At 37.9% G+C, this 20,777-nt stretch overlaps 3 protein-coding genes across 7 annotated transcripts; all 3 read left to right on the top strand.

Moving 5' to 3' along the window:
- The first annotated feature begins 992 nt into the window (after positions 1-992).
- Positions 993-5,037, top strand: LOC110805268 (uncharacterized). 5 transcript variants are annotated; one of them, XR_008922937.1, is made up of 3 exons: positions 993-3,101; positions 4,039-4,409; positions 4,716-4,952. XR_008922937.1 is itself a non-coding variant. In XM_056830934.1 (2 exons), the coding sequence occupies exon 1, from the start codon at positions 1,263-1,265 to the stop codon at positions 3,090-3,092; it is 1,830 nt and encodes a 609-aa protein (XP_056686912.1). In that variant the 5' UTR covers positions 993-1,262; the 3' UTR covers positions 3,093-3,101; positions 4,716-5,037. The 5 variants fall into 5 exon arrangements, 1 of the variants encoding a protein (XP_056686912.1); XR_008922936.1 differs by having other exon boundaries at positions 4,031-4,409; XR_008922935.1 differs by having other exon boundaries at positions 4,013-4,409.
- A 5,709-nt stretch (positions 5,038-10,746) lies between these two features.
- On the top strand, positions 10,747-15,747 carry LOC110805271 (UDP-N-acetylglucosamine transferase subunit ALG14). The gene is made up of 6 exons (XM_056830831.1): positions 10,747-11,043; positions 11,198-11,421; positions 11,840-11,979; positions 14,684-14,818; positions 14,931-14,990; positions 15,424-15,747. Exons 2-6 carry the CDS (start codon positions 11,244-11,246, stop codon positions 15,598-15,600), a joined length of 690 nt encoding a protein of 229 aa, XP_056686809.1. The 5' UTR covers positions 10,747-11,043; positions 11,198-11,243; the 3' UTR covers positions 15,601-15,747.
- Positions 15,748-15,903: 156 nt separating this feature from the next.
- LOC110805270 (transcription factor ILR3) lies at positions 15,904-19,481 on the top strand. Its single transcript, XM_022010869.2, has 5 exons — positions 15,904-17,133; positions 17,599-17,658; positions 17,767-17,847; positions 17,935-18,100; positions 18,880-19,481. The coding sequence occupies exons 1-5, from the start codon at positions 16,979-16,981 to the stop codon at positions 19,144-19,146; spliced, it is 729 nt and encodes a 242-aa protein (XP_021866561.1). The 5' UTR covers positions 15,904-16,978; the 3' UTR covers positions 19,147-19,481.
- The last annotated feature ends 1,296 nt before the right edge of the window (positions 19,482-20,777 follow it).

Raw genomic sequence — 20,777 nt, 5'->3', positions numbered from 1 at the left:
TTTAAGTAATTGGCTGAATTGGCTGAATACCGAGAATAGAGTCTCCTCTTAGAGTAAGGGTAAACGAAATGGCTAATAAAAGAATAGATCATTGTCAAAAGAAATAAATAAAGTAAAAAAACTAAAGTCTTGCTTGATAAATGACTTTTCATCCCAATTTTTATAAAAAACCAAGTGAAACAAATAAATAAAGTAGCTTTTGACCTTTTGGGTATAAAAATTGTTAATAACATCCAACATGTAGTTTTGCTAAACATGTGTTACTAAACAAATATAAAATCAAATTAGCCAGCAAGAAAACCCAATGTGACAAACCAAGTGAAACAAGTGACAAAGGTCCAACAACCAATTAGTACTTAGGGCACGTTTGGATTTGGTGTAATGAATTATAGGGGTAATAAAAGTCAAACCACCATAATAAAAGGACAATGAATGTGAATTGAGGTGGTTGCAAGGAGGATGGTGTGGTGGTATTGTGATGAGAAGTTGTGGTAGTGGTGGTGTTGTGAGGAGAAGGGAGGAAGGGGAAGTAATTACCCCCCAAATGAGGGTAATAATCACCCTAGTGGGATGGTGGGTAACTATTTCCCCCATGATGAGGGTATTTGTTCCCCCTTTCTTTTTATTTTTTTCTTGCCAACACTAGCTTGTTCCCTTTGCCACCACTTCATCCCTTCATCATCACCTTCAATTACCTTAGTTTGACTTTTATTACCCATTTAATACATTACCCTCAATCCAAGCATGCCCTTAGGGGTAACAAACAAGGCTACATTTGGAGAAGGGAGTTAAACATGATTCAAATTCAACCAAAGGTTAATCTGAACGAGCCAATGAGGTCTTAATCTAATGGTTAACACTGAGGCCCTGGGTACAATAGGTCTCAAATTTGATTCCCCCCGCCCCTATTTGTAGTTTATATTGCTTTTATGGCTCATTCGCAGGAAAAAAAAAAAAAAAAAATTAATATGTAGAAAGCAATGGGCTTGTTGGGCTTAAACACTATTACCGGGCTATTGTATTGTAGACACAAACTCCACTGTCTTCTCTCTTCCCCACCGTCCGGCGATTGAATCCCCAGCACAGTTACACTATCCATGAATTACCAGCGCTAGTCGAAGGATAGCGCTTCCATTGAATTCCAACTAAGCTGAAGGTATTTTCTTGTCTGCTCCATCTCAGTTCTCGCTTCTTTCATGTAGAAAATTTCTGCAAATTTATCAACAAAATTACGAACACTTTTGTTGCAAATTACAAGCATTATGTACTGTAATATATCAAAGAATCAAGCTTTACCCATGGCATTCAGGGTTTCTTCACAACCCAATCCACTTCACACCTCAAAGATTCAGTCTTTCTCAAATGGTGTTTATCCAAAACCCTCCTTAAACCCTAAATGTACTGTTTTTGCTGCCCCTCTTCGTGGGTACTCTCTTAGAGCTCATAAAACGATTCAATTTCTCAAACCCACAAAAAATTTGTTGACTTTTGGTAGAATTTGTGTTGAATTTGGATTGCCTAAGTCTGAATGTAGAGGAATTAGAAGTTTAAGTAATGCTGCTGAGGATAGTGGAGTGGTTAGAGACAGGAACACTCTGCCTTGGTTAGCTGGTAGTAGAAGGGGGGAGTCGATGAGGGCGGAGAGGCCGGCGAAAGTTGTGAAGGCGAAAGTTGCTAGTAAATCATCTTGGGAGGTTTCAGCAGAGAAGTTACTTCAGAAAAGCGGCAGCTCCTCGACTCAGGATGAGAGGAGGAGGAGCAGGCCGGTTGAAGAGACAGAAAACTGGCAGAAGCCGCGTTTTGAAAGGAATGATAATAGCTCCTCAACTCAGGATGAAAGGAGGAGGAGTAGGCCGATCGAAGAGACAGAAAAATGGCAGAAGCCGCGTTTTGAAAGGAATGCTAATAGTTCCTTAACTCAGGATGAAAGGAGGAGGAGGAGCAGGCCGGTCGAAGAGACAGAAAACTGGCAGAAGCCGCGTTGGGAAAGGAATGACAATGTTGACGAAGATGGTGGTAATCATGTGGTTGATGATTCTAGATGGAACAATATTAATACTAGAGCTGGTAGAGCGGTGAATGCTAGAGTGGGTTTTGAGAGGCCGGAGGTGCGAATGTGGAATAAGCAAGAAAGTTGGGGTAAAAAGACATATAAAGAGGCTAGTGAGTCAAGCTTGCCAAAGATGGTTGGGGAAGGGGTTTATGGGGTTGGACCAGTTTTGGCTGCTTTAACTGCTGGGAGAAGAGAATTCTATACACTCTATGTTCAAGAAGGAGTAGAGCTGAGTAAGAACAATAAGAAAAAGAAGGATAAGAAGGGTTTTGAAAAGGTGTTGAAGATAGCAGAGAAGACTGGTTTGAGTTTAAGAGAGATCTCTAAGCATGATCTGAACATGATCAGTGATAACCGTCCACATCAAGGTCTTGTGTTAGATTCTTCTCCACTAGAGATGGTAAACATAAAGGAGTTGGATCCTGTTTCTGATGAACAAGACAAGGGTCTTCTTTGGGTAGCTTTAGATGAGGTCACTGATCCTCAGAATTTGGGAGCCATCATCAGATCTTCATATTTCTTTGGAGCATCAGGGGTGGTATTGTGTAGGAAGAATTCAGCTCCATTGAGTGGTGTTGTGAGCAAAGCTAGTGCTGGTTCTCTTGAGCTGATGGAGATTAGATCTTGTAAGAACATGATGCAGTTTTTAACATCGTCTTCTGAAAATGGTTGGCGGGTTCTTGGAGGGTCAGTTGCTTCTAGAGCTGTTCCCTTGCGTGAGATTTCACCCGGAGAACCCACTATTCTTGTTTTGGGGAGTGAAGGAACAGGTTTGAGGCCTCTGGTTGAGAGGTCATGCACTCAACTGGTGAAAATTCCTGGTAATATTCCCGTGGATATATCATCGACAGGAGTTGAGGATGATGTCGAAGCTGACATAGAGAATAAGTTGTCTGGTGAAGAGTTTCAGTCCTTTATGGCTGTGGAAAGTCTGAACGTCAGTGTTGCAGCTGGTGTTCTTTTGCATCATTTGATTGGAGACAACTGCAGTAACCATCAAGTTGTCATGGATACAGATACTTTTGATCAAACTGATTAGCGTCTGAATGTAAGTCATATCAGTTCAATCTTAGCCAAAATTTGTTATTTGATAGTAGTAGTTGTTAAGTGCTTTCTGTGGTTTATAAGAAAACAATTTGATGGATGAGGTCTCCAGTCTCTACACTAAATAGTTTGCATGGTTCTAAGAAGTTTACCTTTAAATTTACATATCGTAACTCGTTCTGTTCAAAATTGTGCTCAAATATTCACCATGCTCCTCATAGTACCTTGTTGTTCATCCACCTTTTTTTTCCAGACTGCCTAGAAAACTTGGACAATGTGGGGGGGGGGGGGGGGGGGTTGGGGTTGGGGTTGCCTTTTTGTTTACTGTCACCTGGTTACCATCTAGAATATACTATCTAGTATCTACTTTGCTGGGTTTTTACCTTGTGGCTATTTGCTTATTTGTCTTTTACCATGATTCATCGCTTATCCACTTCTAGGCTCCCAGCTGCTGTGCTGCTCAGACTGTCTCCCTAGTGTCGCACGAAGGAGTGTATTGAGACCATGAGAGAATGACTATAACCTTTATTTAGATGGGAGACTATAATCTTTAGAAGTTTAGTCTGTGTCAAGCATAAGATAGTATGGTTAAATCAACTGTCTGAGTAACAAGGCCCAGCCGCCCAGAAAATGAGGGATTTTGGTAGAACAAAGTTATGTCAAAATTATATGCATACTGAACTTGTAAAATGTTACGGAATTAATGTCAAAGTTATATGCATATTGAATGTATAAGTGTATATTCGGGCTTTCTTTATTTAGTGAGATACGGAGTACTTAGTTTTGAATTATCAAGCTAGGCTTTAGCTCCAAACATTGCTCAACACTTAAGGAATTGGTATCTGTTTGGATCAAGATCAACTACTAAATTCTTTTTCATTCCATGTCCAGTCTTGACTTAAATTGTGTCATAAGTTCTGATTGAGGTGGCAGATGCACAGCCCAGTTACTGATGAAGAATGGCAGTGTAGTTGACAAGCTAGTTGGAGCGAATCCGGATGAGATAAGGAAAAGGGTCGGAAGTTTTATTCAGACCACCGGTGGCGGTGCATATATGCCCTAGTCGTCTTTTTGTGTGTTTCGTGTTGTACATTTTGCTCATTTCTTTACACTCCGCAGCACTGCAGCAGTGTGCTGTCTAACAGCTCGATATATGTTAAAAACAAATACATGAATGTATGGCCATATGTGTATGTAAGATTAATTTGTTAATTAATAATTACTACGAGTACACGTGCTTATGTTTGCCAAGGTAGAATCTACGGATCAATGGGAATTTCTTGTCAACAAAGCCCAACAACAGAATTCCCCTGTAAGTTCATTTCTTTTAATTCATTCAACAATCTTATACTACTACTGCCTCCTGATTTGATTGTCGCCTTACTAGTTCAAATTACGATGTGTGCATGAGAACAAATTCCGGATAGTCTTTATGCTGATTGATAAATTTTCCAAAAATCAAATCTTGCAAATTGTTTTTAATCAAACATGGATAAATGGTTGATGAAATATTTTGGGGGGTTTTGTCATTTTTTTTTGATTGATTTTTTTGGGTGTAATTTTAGAGGCAATCCATTTATCCAACCCCATTTATTGATGTTTCTATCATGTTATGCAGATTGTGGTTCACTTTGGAGCTTCATGGTGCATTCCATCAGTTGTAATGAATTCATTGTTTGAAGAATTGGCCTCAGATTACTCTATGTTATGTTTATCAATGTTGATGTTGATGATGTCAAGGTAGTATCTTTACCTTTGAAAAATATCCGGTTTTTGTTGATTTGTGTGGATTGATTTGTATAAAATGAAATTGTGAAAGTTGATAGTATAATTTACCATATGGCATATTGGATGATGGAGTGGTGTTTTGTGCTAAAATTATTTACCGACTCCCAAAGAAATGGCAAAAAATGTCCTGGTTTTGTTGATTTGTGTGGAAATCTGATGGATCTTTAGAGGAAGAAATGATGGAATCGGATGAATTTTTAGTGTCTGGTGCTAAAATTATTTACTGACCCCAAAGAAATGGCGACATTTGACATTTTAAATTTGATGATATGATGTATTGGATTGTGTTTCGATTCTCTTAATTACTCATAGTGTGGTAATATCGGTTAGGAAATTTTTGTTCTTGTGTAGAAAATATCTGAGTAATACCTCTTCGCTTCCTTTCCATGAAATAGAAGATGGTTGTCCCATTGTCGTCCCGTTATCGCTTTTGGGTCAATTGGAAACAACCTCTCTGCAATTGCAGGGGTAAGGTTGCGTACGTTCGACCCCCCTTACCCCGCTTCTTGCGGGAGCCTCTTTGAGGCAATAGGGTAATGATAATGATAATGATGATGTAGTAAATATCTGAGTAATTTAGTTTAGTTTTGGTCAAATTTTGGTTGGGGGAGATAATGGGGTCTATCGCCAATTGTTGTTTATTACGGAGTATGAAACAGTCAATCATTGGTTGTTGTAGACTTGTAGTAAGTTCATGTCGGGTTAGTTTGGGTCCAATTCCGGTTGAACTGAGACATTTTTACCAGGTCTCATGAAATGAAAGTGGCTGGCCTTCTTCTTCCATGTCATGTTAGGCACTACGGAGTATTACACTGTCGTTGCTTGTTTATGGCATTCAAAACGCCCTTATTAGAAATTGATTAGTCAAGATTGTGAATATTGCTTAGGAGTACATTAACTGTGATTTGATATTTTGTATGTTTGATGTTCTAGTAGTTGTACTATGCTAAATTCTCAGGTCAAGTTCATACTACGTCTTTCCGAGTATTCAGTTTACACTGACAGAAACTGCTTGATCAGTCTGTATTTACCATGCTTGCACTTGTGGTTTTTGGAGGTGAAAGCTATGCCAACATTTTTACTGAGGAAGAAGGGTATAATGTTTGACTGCGCTCCCTTTCTGGTGTGCTGCTGATTGACAAGTGAAAAGAAAGATTAATTTTGTTAATTACTATGAGTACATGTATTTATGCTTGCCTTGATCTGATGATCTGCTTTGTTTATTTTGATCTCGGCATGAATTATAGTTTTTGGATTGAAGATTTGGCTGTCAAGCTGTTAGTATCTGGCGTCTACTGCGTTTATTGAGACGAGATAAGCGTCATATTTTATAAGCTAGGCCCGGCCTGGCCCGCCCTAACCCGGCCCGTTGAACAAGTCTACTAGAGAGTATCATATCATAACAATAAAAACTGCAGAATCATCCTGATTACAGTAAACAGGGTTATGCAAACCTGCAGGACTTCAGAATTCGATATCAGTCACTACAGTTACCAGACTACCAGCAGTTTATCGTATTATTAGCAAACTTCTTATAGTTTGGCAAGTTGGCGGTTTGAGTAGCGGGTAGTGGGGAAAGTAGTGAATAAAAATAGGGGTGTTTGGCAACCCGCTACTCAACCGCTACCAGCTACCGTTAGTTTTTCCGAACAGGGCTTAAGCAAGAGTTATAACTTGCGGAGTTGAGCTTGGAAGTGACTGTTTTTCATCGGCTTAAAAGTAGTCGTCAGAAAAGAAATTGTTAGTCTAACAAAGATAATCTGCATTCGTCAAAGTCCAGAACATCATAATCCACATCTTGGTATAATTACAACACAATATGAATTTGACACGAAATAAGCTGTTGATTAGAATCTTTAATCTTTTCATTAGGTTAAACCAATGTTATAGAAGTAGAATCGTATCCTCAATTCCTTTCTTGCTTTATCATGATTCATGATAGGGATGTCAGTGGGGCGGGTTTTATAGGAGACCCGCTCCGCATCCGCCCCAAGTAGGCGGGGATGGAGGGAGGTTTGGCGGGTGATAGAGCGGGGATGGGTATAAAAATCATACCCGCCATGGGTGATGGGGCGGGTGTGGATTTTGTGTTGAACCCGCCCCATCCCCGCCCGCCCGCCCCGCCCCATCCCCACCCGCCCCTCTTGATACTCGTCAACCCTATCCGAATAACATTCCCTACGCGAATTGAAAAATTGAAAGAACATAAAAAGTTGAACAATTTTTTATGCGTTTGGATTAGTTTGTAGTATTTAATATTATGAATTAGGCAAGACTTCTAATTTTATGTGTTTGATTTTTTTTGTTATGGGAGTTATTTTTTCCATAATGTTGGCGAAATAAGAAAAACAAGGTGGGTATTGACTCGGATATGGGGCGGGGATGAGACGGGGATGGATACCTAGGTGGGTGGTGGGGCGGGGATGGATTTTAGTTTGTACCCGTTGGGGCGGGGATGGGGATGAATTTTGTACCCGCCATGGGTGATGGGGCGGGGATGGGGATGGAAATTTTAGGTGGGGATGGGGATGGAGGGACATACATCCGCATCCGCCCCGCCCCATTGACATCCCTAATTCATGAACACGAATCTGACCTAATATAATTTATCTGCATTTCTAGCAAAGTGTACACCTCAATCTGACTATGAAAGATAATGTTTTAAAATTACTTTTCACAACTAAAAACAATTAATAATCTGTATTGTGGCGGATTTGTACTTGAATTTTCTCACTTACCGTGTTATCGTAGCACATAATTTTAGGAGGTACTAAGCAATGTTTTGGTCTAGTCGAAAGAATTTCGTCTATCATCCAAAATGTTAGAGAGTTTAATTCCTAGCAGGGGTATTTTTAAGGAAGGGTTTCTTTTATCATCCCCAACATCTAAGCTAACCTGGGCCGGGTTGACCTGTGCGGGGTTCCGGCCTGATAAGGCACTTCATTAGATGTAGAAGGTAGGTTCATGTAGAATTTTATAAAAACTAAAGACGTGATTAGTGTTTATTGGGACTTATTTGACATCCACCAAGCCAAGAAGCTAAAGGCAATCTAAGTGCTTGGCTGATTACCAAGAGTAGAGTCTTCTCTTAGGGTAAGGGATTAAATACTAGGGGTGTTCATGGGTGGTTAACCGTCCCGAAACTTGATTCGGTTCGGTAACCGAAAATTTCGGTTTGGCATTTTCATGAACCGTAACCATACCGTTTAAACGGTTAACCGCGGTTTCGGTACGGTTACCCGGTTAACCATAAACCGCTATGAAATTATTTAATTTTATTTTGGATCACATTTATCGTATTATTTTTTTACAAAAAATAACAATTTGAAATAGAAGATCAAGTCAAACAAAAATAAGTCTAAACAACGTCTAAAATTACACAAGTTCATCAACTTCAAACAAAGTTACGAAGTAACGTACTTATTGCTTCAAGAAAGGACTAATGGGCTAAGAGCCTAAGAAGTAAGTACACTAATTGGGCTAGTTGTGCACAAATAAACATTTTTTTACTAAAATACTTTACTTATAATTTTGTGATTTTGTCACCTCCAACTAAATTTAATTGAATAGTTTTTTTGAAAAAATAAATTTCGGTTTATTCGGTTAACCGTTTTGTCAAAAAATGTAACGTAACCGACCCGTTTAACCGTTAATTTTGCCGGTTCGGTTACCGTAACCGTTCATATTATTTTTTCGGTTCGGTTTACCGCCCATTTAGATCGGTTTTTTCGGTTTTCGGTAGGTACGCGGTTACGGTTTTTTGTGAACACCCCTATTAAATACCGGGAGTGGAGTCTTCTCTTAGGGTAAGGGACTAAGGGTAAACGAAAGAAAATGAAAGAATGGATGATCATTGTCAAAAGAAACAATAAAACAAGAAACTTAAGGTCTTTCTTGATAAACAACTTTTCATCGCGTGTTTTATAAAAAACGATTGAAAAGCTGACTTTTATGCTAAAATGAAAAAGCCGCTTGAAGTAATTTTTGACATGTTGACTTCTAAGTACAAAAGTTGTTAATAACATCCAACATCAATCAATCCCAATCAATCCCGATGTAACAAACCAAGTGAAACAACTAACAACCGACATCCAACCACCAATCTATACCTAATCTATACCTAGTATTTAAAAAGGATAACCATACACATTTAGATGACACATGTCACCTCCTTCTTTCATCTATAGATTTTTTTTGGTTAGATGACACGTGTCACCTCCTTCTTTCATCCATGGATTTTTTTTTTCAATCTTTCATGTTGTTGTTTGTTATACTAAGCATTTCATAACTTCAACACATCTTCCACTTCATCTTCTTCATCCTACATCAATTCACCATTGAATTCATATTCAACCACTACCACTTCATCTCCCTCTTTAACACTTAATATTAATTCACCATATAATTTACGGATTTTTCATGAAATACCCCTCAATTTTCACGAAATTCACCAAATGCCCCTCAACTTTCAGAAATTCACCAAATACCCCTCACCTTTAATATAATACCCAAACTACCCTTACTAATGACACGCCGTTAGTCCGCCGTTAGCCTACTTTTCTAATTCACCAAATGCCCCTACAATGTAACTTATTTCACCAAATACCCCTATTTTAAAATATAATTCACCAAATTCCCAAATGTAAAAATTACTTTTTTAAAGCCCAACGGCTAGTTTTTTGGGATTGAAAAATAGCCGTAGCTTATTGTTTTAGTATAAATAACCCTGTTCTGAGTGTTTATTTAGTCACCAAATTGTTTTGTTGTAGTTTCATCTCAGTTTGTGTCATGAGTTATCATTCAAAATCATCATCCACACATAATGAGTCTATTACCTCTTGTTTTGCATGAATATAAGTTAAAATCACTACTCAAGGAAAGGAAAGGAAAGGAAAAAAGGGCCTCCATATTGCAGATAACCAATTGATATTACACTCTATTACCTCTAGTAATGGAGTATCATATTCCTGTTATCCAAGCACATAAGTGGGAAGAAAGTCATGTTCTTAATTTCGTTTCGTGGCCTCAAATAACCGTGAACCAAACACGCATCAAACTCATTAAGTGGTGTTAGTCTTTTGAGTAGAGTTTCATTTGGTTGGTCTTTTATTTTGGAGACATTCTCTTAATTGTATCGCTCTTTTCATATGCCACTCTATAAGAAATGTAAATAAGTAAATTGAGGCATTATATATTTGTATCAATACAAAGTACCAAGTAGTACTTGGCCTAACCTAGTTGTTGAGATTGTATCTTACAACCTCAAAGTTGTATTTTGGGGGTGAGGATTCCCTTCCCTTGAGTATCCTCTTATACTCAAGGGGCTTACTTATTAACTCGGGCCGAATAGTTCTAAACTGTAACATACCATTGCCACAGTATCTATCATCACACTGCCTTATATCTTCCATAGTCTCAACTCTCAAATGACTGGAAAGTTTTGGGGACTAAAACAATAAGCTACGGCTATTTTTCAATCCCAAAAAACTAGCCATTGGGCTTTAAAAAGGTAATTTTTACATTTGGGCATTTGGTGAATTATATTTTAAAATAGGGGTATTTGGGAGCGTATTTGGTGAAATAAGTTACATTGTAGGGGCATTTGGTGAATTAGAAAAGTAGGCTAACGGCGGACTAACGGCGCGTCATTAGTAAGGGTAGTTTGGGTATTATATTAAAGGTGAGGGGCATTTGGTGAATTTCTGAAAGTTGAGGGGCATTTGGTGAATTTCGTGAAAATTGAGGGGTATTTCATGAAAAATCCGTATAATTTAAGTATATTTTATCACCATAAAAATTTGATCACCTCTATATAAATCATATACTCTAACTAAAATCACAAGCGCTCAATAAAATTAACACTTTAAGAAACGGTTTAACAAACACTAATATAATTGCCCGTTCTTTGAACAGGCTCCAAAGCTAGTTAGGAGTAACAAACAAGCTAAATTTGGAGAAAGGGAGTTGAACATGATTCAATCAAAGGTTAATCTGTAAAGCGGTGGGCTTGTTGGGCTTCACTATTACTGGGCTATTCTTTTGTAGACACAAAATCCACACTATCCTCTCTCTTCCCCACCGTCGGCGGTTGAACCGGCGGCCATCACTTTCGCCGGCGATTTACCTGGAAGTTTCATTCTTCAATCTTTAACTAAAAGGTAAATTGTTCTCCCCATCTGATTTCTGGAAAGAACACGAAGTAGAAATTGGATAATGATGTTTCAATTGTGCAAAATTCGCCATCTTATGTTCCGAATTTCCTGAAATTGAGGTGTAATTTAATTGATTCTGGCTATTTTTTCATACTTCTAGGTTTTAGTTCGTTTCGATTCGTGGTTATATTGAGGTGATTTTGACGATGATGAGAGAGAATCAATGGTTAACATCAATGGCGGAATCAAACGGAATAGCAGTTATTGTGGTGACTGTTTTAACATTAATTTTAGTTCGATTGCTGTATGTTCTTAATCGGTGCGGAAAATCATTACGACCCACTACTGTTAAACCTCTTAGCACTCTCATTGTTCTTGGTTCAGGTTAGCTTGTTGATTTTCATTGCTCATTTGAACTTTTTTTGTATTTCTGATTGTGTTGATTGGAAAAAGTCGTCATGTGTGATCTTGTTAGATTCGATTCAACATGTTTATATAAAGTGTCAGTTTTGATGCAAGTGATTCTCAAATTTTCACTGATAAAAAGTTAATGATTTAGTTGGTAATTGGTGTGTATTGGAGAGTGGAGACCATGGAAAACACAAATAGCTAATAAGAGGATGGAGGAAGTATATGGTTAGCAGCAGATGATGGGTAAAGGCTAAATGGCGAAAATTGGACCTTTTCCCCCCTTTGGAATTAAGACTTATAAGACATAATGTTTGTTTGAATCTATAGTGTCTGATTTGACAAATTAATCGAACCTAATCATATTTCTTTTTATCTGTTATCATGCTTGCAGGGGGTCACACGGCTGAGATGATTAATCTCTTGTTGGAACTACAAAAGGATAGGTTTATGCCTAGATATTACGTAGCTGCAGCTACTGATAATATGAGTCTGCAGAAAGCTCGAACATTTGAGAGCTCCTCGAGTAGTGAGGTAATGTATTTCTGCTTACCACTCTTTCCTGCTTCCCAAACTTAAACTGCTGGGTTAAACTTGTGTCGGTGCTGCATCAGATTATCCTGTCGACGAACATTTTTATTGTAGTGACCTGACACGATCAGAATAGCACACTCTTAAGTTTTGCCATTCATGTCCAAGGCTAGCATATATGAAACTTGCATTTTATGGTGGATTATAATTATGATGCTTGGTTCTTTTTTGTGTACCAACAGTCTAACACAGAGCTGCGACTATACTCATTTGGGGTTGAACTTCATCTGTTATTCTGTGGGTCATCTGTGGTTGAGTGTTGTATTCTGGTGCCCCCCACCCCAAGCTTAAATTTCCCTGTTGCGCCAGCCAGTGTTTGTCACTTAATGTTTCCATTACTTTAGTAGGATGTTGATTCTGGTCACTTGTTCTTGAATGAAACAAAAATCCCTAGATTGAATTTTTTTTCTGCTACAAATCTTCAACTGTATAGAGCCGAATGGCTAGGTTGCTGATGAAGTGTTCTGTTTTCCCCTTTTCTCTGTGGGTATTTGGAGTAGTGGTTTACAGGGTGAGGTGACCAATGTAGGGCTTGATTCCCATTTTAGAAAGTTAAGCACTAAGGGAACTAAAATTCTTGGGTTCTATGCTTAGTTACAATACCCATCTCCTGTGACTGTCTTCCTATCTAGGCCTTTACATCATCATCCATGTCAATGGATACTTGCAAGTTTGTTTTATTTGATACAGTGCTCAGGTTGTTTCTTAAATTATACGGAGTACTCCGTAAAAGTTTGATGGGTTTGACATGCCTTCTCTGTTTTTAAGAAAACCTAATAGGAGATGCTATCTACTTATCGTCTATGTCAGATGGCATGGAGATTATAGGGTCATTTAAATTTAGTGTCAATATGCATATTTTTACTAGAGGTTATGTGCTTTTTTAATTGTTGAGTGGGGAAAGTTGGGCAATGTTTAGACTGTAACTGGCAAAGAGGTTGCCAAAATTTCAAGTATGAACACATCTAATTGAGCTTTATTTGTATAAATGGGTATTGCAATGTACAATGACCATTTGAATTCTGGAAGGTTGTAGGTTGCTTCTTCTTCAATCCTTGTTTATAAGCACATTGAAGTGTTCTTTTGCCTTGCAAGGAAAGGTTAATTTGGATAACACTGGATGCCTGTAACAATTTTGATTGTGTAACCATGTAAGAGGACAAGTCAGCTGTTGAATGATTCTATTGACTCTCTGTAGGAGAGCTTGCTTGCTGAAGCATTTGACAGAAACTAGGAAAGTACGAAGTATTAGGCTAATTATAACCAAGGAACAAAAGGTTTTGTGGGATAGTTATGGCTTCTGCGTTGTCAATCTGAAGTATGAAGTATCCCTGTTGCAGTAGTGAGCCTAGTGATCATTCTGTTTCTTTAGTGATTTATTTCTGTACGTATGATCCTTACAAAGAAAGTTCATGTGAATTCGGTATTTTTACTCTGTTCCGAGGTTTTTGGTTGGTAGAAATGTATTTGATTTGGAGCTGGGGGAAGAAGTTATGTTTCGTGGCCTATGAAATGAACGTTTTGGTCTTTATGAGCCCGTTTTCACAGATTTTCCATCTAAAAACTGTATCACTGTATGTGACTACCGATACATTTTATGAATGCTTTGAGAATTTCCTTGATGTGTAAGAACAATTGACCACACATTTGTATCAAATTATGAATGCTTTGCTTCTACGCGACCTTGCACTGGTGTTGGCACATTGAGAGTTTTGGAGGCTAGGCATAGGGCGTGTTCGGCGGTAGCGTTTGAGGTAGCGGGTAGCGTTTTGACCTAGTCAAGACGCTACTTGTAAAATTTATAAGTGTTTGGTAAAGTAGCGATTTAGGTAGCGGTTAGCGATTGAGGTAGCGGTTGGGTAGCTTTTGTCAAACGTTAAAATTAGTAGCGTTTAAGGTAGCGGGTAGCGTTTGACAAATTTATAATAAAGTTTTAAATAATATTCTTGCTTTTATTTTTATTTTTATAATATCAACCGCTACTTTTACCGAACACTCATATTAGTTACCGCTACTTTGACAGCTAACCGTTACCCGCTACTATTCACCGCTACTCGCTACTTTAACCGCTACCCGCTACTCAACCGCTAACCGCTATCCGCTACCGCTAATTTTGCCGAACAGGGCCATAAGGTGAGATGCAAAGACACATAGCTAGGTAAAGTACCTAAGCAAGCAAGTACTCTCTGTAGTTAAATTTAAAACTAAGATCACCTAGTACTCCGTATGAAGATTATCTTATGTAGAATCACATTACACATATAAGCTATACAATCACTGAATTTTTACATCACTACTTCATAAAAGCATATGTTATACAGAGTACACTAGAAGGTCTAGAACAGTAGGATTTCCAAGGATTTTCTTTTTTCATTAGAAATATAAAAATTAGCGGAGACCAGTACTTAATGAGACCCCCAGAGGTGTACCTTGTAGTGCTTCAGGGCGTGTCAACTGCGCTTCACTGGGATTGCCCTGCCTAAGGCCTTAAATTCTGTGCCTCACACTTTCAAACATATCTTTTACATTTGCTGGGTGGACAAATTTCTTTCCTGTAGAGGACAAAATTGCTTCTGTAGTTCTGTTAGATTTTTTTCCATTGCCTTATATTTGAAGGAAACTTTTGCTGATTATCATTTTGGTACAGAAAGGGACACCTGCGCAGTACATGCAGATATATAGAAGTCGGGAAGTTGGTCAGTCATATCTAACTTCTGTTGGGACAACCCTTATTGCCATTGCTCACGCGTTGTGGCTGATGATTAAAATCAGACCCGAAGTGGTATGTATAGTCCTCTCATCTCTCATCTCATTTGTAGCCTATGTTGTTTACTGATCAATAATAAATTTAGAAAGCTTAATGAATGACGAGTTATCTCAATATTTACTGTCAGATCCTCTGCAATGGCCCTGGAACTTGCATTCCTCTATGTGCAATTGCCTTTATGTTTAAGGTAAGCTATTTACTCTGTTGTTTTAAGACAAACTCTTAGGCTCCGTTTGTTTTGGTGTAAAACGTTTTAAGTGTAAAATGATTTTCCACGGAAAACATTTTCCAAGGGAAACACATTTCCAAATTAGATTCCTTTGTTTGGCTCCTTAAAAGAAAATGGGAGAAGATGATGAAGATTGAAGGGAAGAAGGGAGAGAGAGGTAAAGAGGAAAGGAGGAAAGGTGAAAAAATGGTTTCCCTCCCTTGCAAATGGAAAAAGGTTTTTCCACCTTTGAGAGAGTTATGGAAAATTGTTTCCATCCCTTGGCAAACCAAACAACGTAAATTGATTGAAAAGGGGAAAATCGTTTTTCATGGAAACGTTTTACACCCTACCAAATGGAGCCTTAGTGTTAATTCGTACAGAATCAGTCACTTAGGTTCTACTTCTGCAGGTATTGGGGATCAGATGGTCGTCGATATTTTACGTGGAGAGCATTGCAAGAGTTAAAAGGCTCTCTTTGAGTGGCTTGCTGCTGTACAAACTAGGAATTGCTGATCAACTTTACGTACAATGGCCACAACTGCAAAGGAAGTATCCTCGCTCTATTTATGTTGGTTGTCTCATGTAGCTGGTTGATGAACTATCACCTGTGTAGTTTTAACCATATACCAGATATATGCCATTTCTTTTTTAGTTTTTTTTGTAGATTTCACTACACAATCTAATTTTAAAGATTTTAATTAATGTATTCTTACTGATTAAAAGGATTGTGATAGTTTCCGGTGTTCTTTAATACATCCAGCATTTAAAGTTACTATGTATACATACCATACAATCGTCTCATACCTATTGTGTTGAAGTCAAAATATTCTGTAATCCCTTTTGTTAAAATGAGTGAATAAATTCTGTTTGCATGCCACAAGTAGTTGTCTTTTTTTTCATAATGCTATCCATTACCCAACTTGGTATAAAATGAACTGACAAGGATAAAAGAGTTACCTCCTTTTGCATAGATTACAGATACAGTTGCATGCAGCTGATCTTTCACAGGAAGAAATTCAGCCATTCCCACCTCTTTTGGTCCTGTCCTTTTTTTTAATATTTTTTATTAGGTAAGTAGAAATGACCCTATTGAACCAACAGCTATCACATGCTAGCCAACCTAGCTACGCAGGTCTACGTTATGGTTAATAGAGCAGTTGCCAAGTTTTGGTGCTGACTTTGACATCCCACATAAAGCATTCAAGGGAGCTCAAGCTTAAGGACTCCACACTACCAATAGAAGTGCAACTCTCTTTGGGGATTAAAGAAAGATCTGATAATAATAGAGTAATAGACCACTCACCTATTTGTCAAAGCTACAGCTCATTGGCAGAATAATTCTTTCTACCTGTTTACTTTTCTAAACAGTTTCCAGAAATGGAATATAGAACATATATGACGTTGACATAATGTGCTGCAAGTATGCCATTTCTGCAAGTTTTTGCTACACCTGGTTGTTCAATTTGATTGCTTGACTGATTATTTGGCAATTTTTATTATACAACCGGTAAAGTAAGGTAAATTCTTTTTGCTCATTTGTTCACTTGACGGGCAAATAATCAGAAAAGATAGCCTTGATTATTCTTTTCTTTTTCTTTTTCTTTTTTATTTAAATTTTTATAAGTAGCCCTGGTTGTAACATGCATAAACTGATTATTTCATATTAAAAAGTCTTCAACACACGCCACTCTTTACTGAAAAAAAAAAAAAAAACTTTTTCTGATTATTAATTTATTCTTTTCTTTCCTTGCCCAATCTAGCCCCAGAAAATGACAAATTCTTTCATTTCCTATACATGACTGTATTGTTTAGTCTTGCACATTACTCCTTCTAATTGACTTGTTCAGTATTTATCAAAACTTGTGTATTACACACAACAGAAAGAAAAACTTTTCTCTGAAACAAAAAGGCGCTTACCTTTATTGAAAATTCCGGTGGTTCACCTGTTAGAGTAAGTTCAAGGGATGGAGTCACTTGAAGGGGTGGAGTTTGATCTCAACTGGGTTTGCAGTCTTCTTGATGATATTCCAACCACCTGTTGTGACTCAACTACGCGTTTTGATGTTCCTTTGCCGTCTATTCCTCGCCTCAATTCTTTCCCCAGCTCCACCTCCCATAGGTTTGTTCACTCTATCCTTGTTACAGAGCTGTTCAACTGTTTTGTCTGATAAGCTGATCAGAGTAACTGACAGTTGGGTTCAGAGTAACTGTATTTTGAGAAATTAGATTTTGGCAAGTTAAACCGATTAGAGTAACTGACAGTTGGGATCAGAGTAATTGACAGTTGGTATCAGAGTAATTGACAGTTGGGTTCAGAGTAACTAACTGTATTTGTGAAATTAGATTTTGGCAAGTTAAACTATTTGTAGATGAACTCTTTTCGTCCATGGATGTACTTATTTACAGGCAATAGTTTTGTCTGTTTATATATCTTTTGTGGTTCTGTTCTTCTGCACCATTGAAGCACGGATAGTTTAGGGGACGAGTTAGTGCAAACAGACTCCGAACCAAGGTATAATCGTGGCTTATATTTGAAGATTACATTACAATATTTTTGAGTATGCTTTCTGTTTTTCCCATCCAGTTTGGACACTCAAGATTCAAGTGAGGGTTTGGATGGTTCTGAAGACTGCTGTCGAAAAAGGTACACATTCATTTCATTTGAGAAATATATCTCGAATTTTTTTATTTTATTTTAAGTTTTTTCTTCTCTGCACTGTCTGTTAACTAAATCTTTGCTATTCAACTGCAGGGTTCGTGTTGGATCAGTCGCTGCATCCAGCAGCTTTAAAGCGTGCCGTGAGAAACAACGAAGAGACCATCTAAATAATAGGCATGTATAAATTTTTCTGGGGGGTTTTTAGATCAGAATTCAACTTATCACTTTCCTCAAAATCCTTGTTTACCATTTTCGTGATAGATTCTTTGAGTTAAGTGCTATGTTGGAGTCTGGAACAACAACACCCAAGTCTGACAAAGCAGCTATACTAACTGATGCTATTCGGCAAGTGAAGTTGTTACGCGAAGAATCTAGTAGCTTGACCAGACAGAATGCAGAATTAAAACAAAAGAACAACGAATTAAAGGTTCTTTCTTTTATGAATGGTTTTGATCTATCTGTGAAAAAAAAACCGATCATACATCAGCAAATAGACTAGCTATTCTCAGTGATGTCAGTGGGGCGGGTTTCATGGGACACCCACCCCACCCCATCCATCCCCTCCCTCCCTCCCGCCCCGCCTGCCCCGCTCCATCCCCTCCCGCCCGCCCCGCCCCATCTCATCCCCACCCGCCCCGCCCCATCCCCTCCCGCCCCGCTTCATATCGGATCCGAGCATTCTTTCCTACGTGAATTTAAAAATTTAAACAATTCTAAAGTTGAACAATTTGTTTTTTGGATTTGTTTGTTTGTGATAATACTAATTTAGGTGAGATTTTTAAGTTTGTTTGTTTGGAATTTTCGTTATGACAGATACTTATTTTTTTCCCCTAGGGTTCTTTTTAAAGAAAAGGAGGCGGGTATTGGCGTGGATATGGGGCAGGGATGGATACCCAGACGGGTGGTTGGGCGGGGATGGATACCCAGGCGGGTGGTGGAGCGAGGATGGATTTTAGTTTGTACCTGTTGGGGCGGGGATGAGGATGAATTATGTACCCGCCATGGGTGATGGGGCGGGGATAAGGATGCAAATTTTAGGTGGGGATGGGAATGAAGAGACCTACTACATCCGCACCCAGCCCACCCCATTGACATCCCTTATTTCTCACAAACAGCCATAATACAATATCCTTAGAATTTCCGATCTCTAAGTGTTTTACTATCAAGTGATGGATTCTTACAAATCTGAACTTTGTACTACTGCAGGCAGAGAAGAAAGCCCTTCGCGCTGAAAAACACAGCTTAGTATCAGAGAAAGAGAAAATGGAGCAGCGAATCAAAGAGTTAGATACTCGTCCTAACTTGCAGTTCCATCCTAGTTCAGTTCCAACTCCGTATGCTATGCCGTATCAATCAGTTGGTGGCAAACTGATGCCACTGGTTAATTACTCCAGTGTTCCCTTTTGGCAATTTGTTCCTCAAGCTGCTTTTGATACTTCGCAAGATCATGTTCTTCACCCTCCTGTAGCTTAATCTGGAGCGGTTATTCATCAGTTGTAGTTTTCTTGGTGATTATAATGTCAGAAGCTCTGATTTCAGGATGAAGGATTAACAATGAATTGATTACTGGGTGTTGATACTGGACTACTGGTAATTGTTCATTCTGCCACAGGATTTAATAAGTTCTGGAGAAAATTTGGTCTGACATTGGTTTGTTGTTTCTTAATCTTGAACAAATCAATCTTTAAAGTTTCCTTATGAATTAGTTTAGTAGTACATAATCATGGTTTATGGTTTTTTTAGTGCTCGTTCGGTATCAATGTCAGTTTTCAGTTTTTGATTTTAAAGGTAGTATGATTTAGATTGAATCATGATACATATAGTATTCTGTTCGTGTTCGTTTTTTGTTTTCTGTTTTTTATAAAACTAAAAAGTAAAATATGAAACCCACGAGAAGTAGTTTTCTATTATTTGTTGTAAGTTTCCAAAATAAAAAAATAGGAAAGGTATGAGTTGTTTCATCTGACACGAAACAGAGTTACAAAACAGAGAAACTGGTGTATAATGAATTTGGGAGCACACCGCAGTAATAACACAGGCCACACACAAAAGTACAACGGCTCCATAAAAGCATCGCACAATTTCACATCTTCATAAACTACTACTCTCTCCGTCTCTTTTTGTTCTTTACATTTTCTTTTTTGGGTGTCCAAAAATATTCTTTACATTTCATTTTATATCATCACATAATTTTTTTTTTTTTCATTTCCCCAATATTAGAATTTTGATAAAATTGAAAACATTATAAATAAACGTAATTTGGCTTGTTTAAATAAAAAAATAGATGAATCTCAATGCACATTAATTAGTCGTTAAAATGCATGCAAAAAGTCAAACATAATGAACAAAAAGAGACGAAGAGAGTAGTAATAACCAAAGAAGTTTCTACTTGTACATCATTTTCGTATTAAGAATTCCACACCTACACAAGTTATATGTTGTGTAGGGAAAAAGTAGAGAAATAGGGGGCAATTCTTTCTTATTTTTACTTCATCAATCAACTTGAAAAACTCAGCATCCTGAACAACGGCAGAAAAGCCCTCAAATATGAAAATCAGGAAAAGTGATACAGTCATCAATGTAACAATGTTTTAGACTTCCGGAGTCAAGGGGCTGCTTTGGCTTGACTTCAATCCGTGGACTATGGACCGTGGTGCACATAGAACATGGTGCACCAAAAGACATATGTGCATAAGCAAAAGAACATGATACTACGGCAAAAGAACATGCGATATAATATTTCACTTTTTTTTTATTATAAAAATAATATATTATTTTACTATTTATTAAAAACCTAAATAAAAAAATACTCATGTTTTTTTCCCGTAACCAGATGTTCTTTCAATTATATACTAGTGTTCTTAAGGTGCACCATGCTCTAGGTGCACCATGGTCCACCTTCTAAATTGCGGACTTCTAGAGTCATGGATAGATGGAAATTATCTTGAAAATGATCAATTTGTGAGAAATTATGAAACTAATATGGACAATACGATTAATAACTGGGACCCGCCTAAGATCACTTTCAGGAGCATTTAACTTGAAGAATACGGTGAAATTCCACTGATTGATTGAGAAACATGTATTCCTAAGTGGACGGATCC

Source organism: Spinacia oleracea, chromosome 6 (genome assembly GCF_020520425.1).
Source record: "Spinacia oleracea cultivar Varoflay chromosome 6, BTI_SOV_V1, whole genome shotgun sequence".
Lineage (NCBI taxonomy): Eukaryota > Viridiplantae > Streptophyta > Magnoliopsida > Caryophyllales > Amaranthaceae > Spinacia > Spinacia oleracea.
This window is presented reverse-complemented; position numbering and strand designations above follow the sequence as displayed.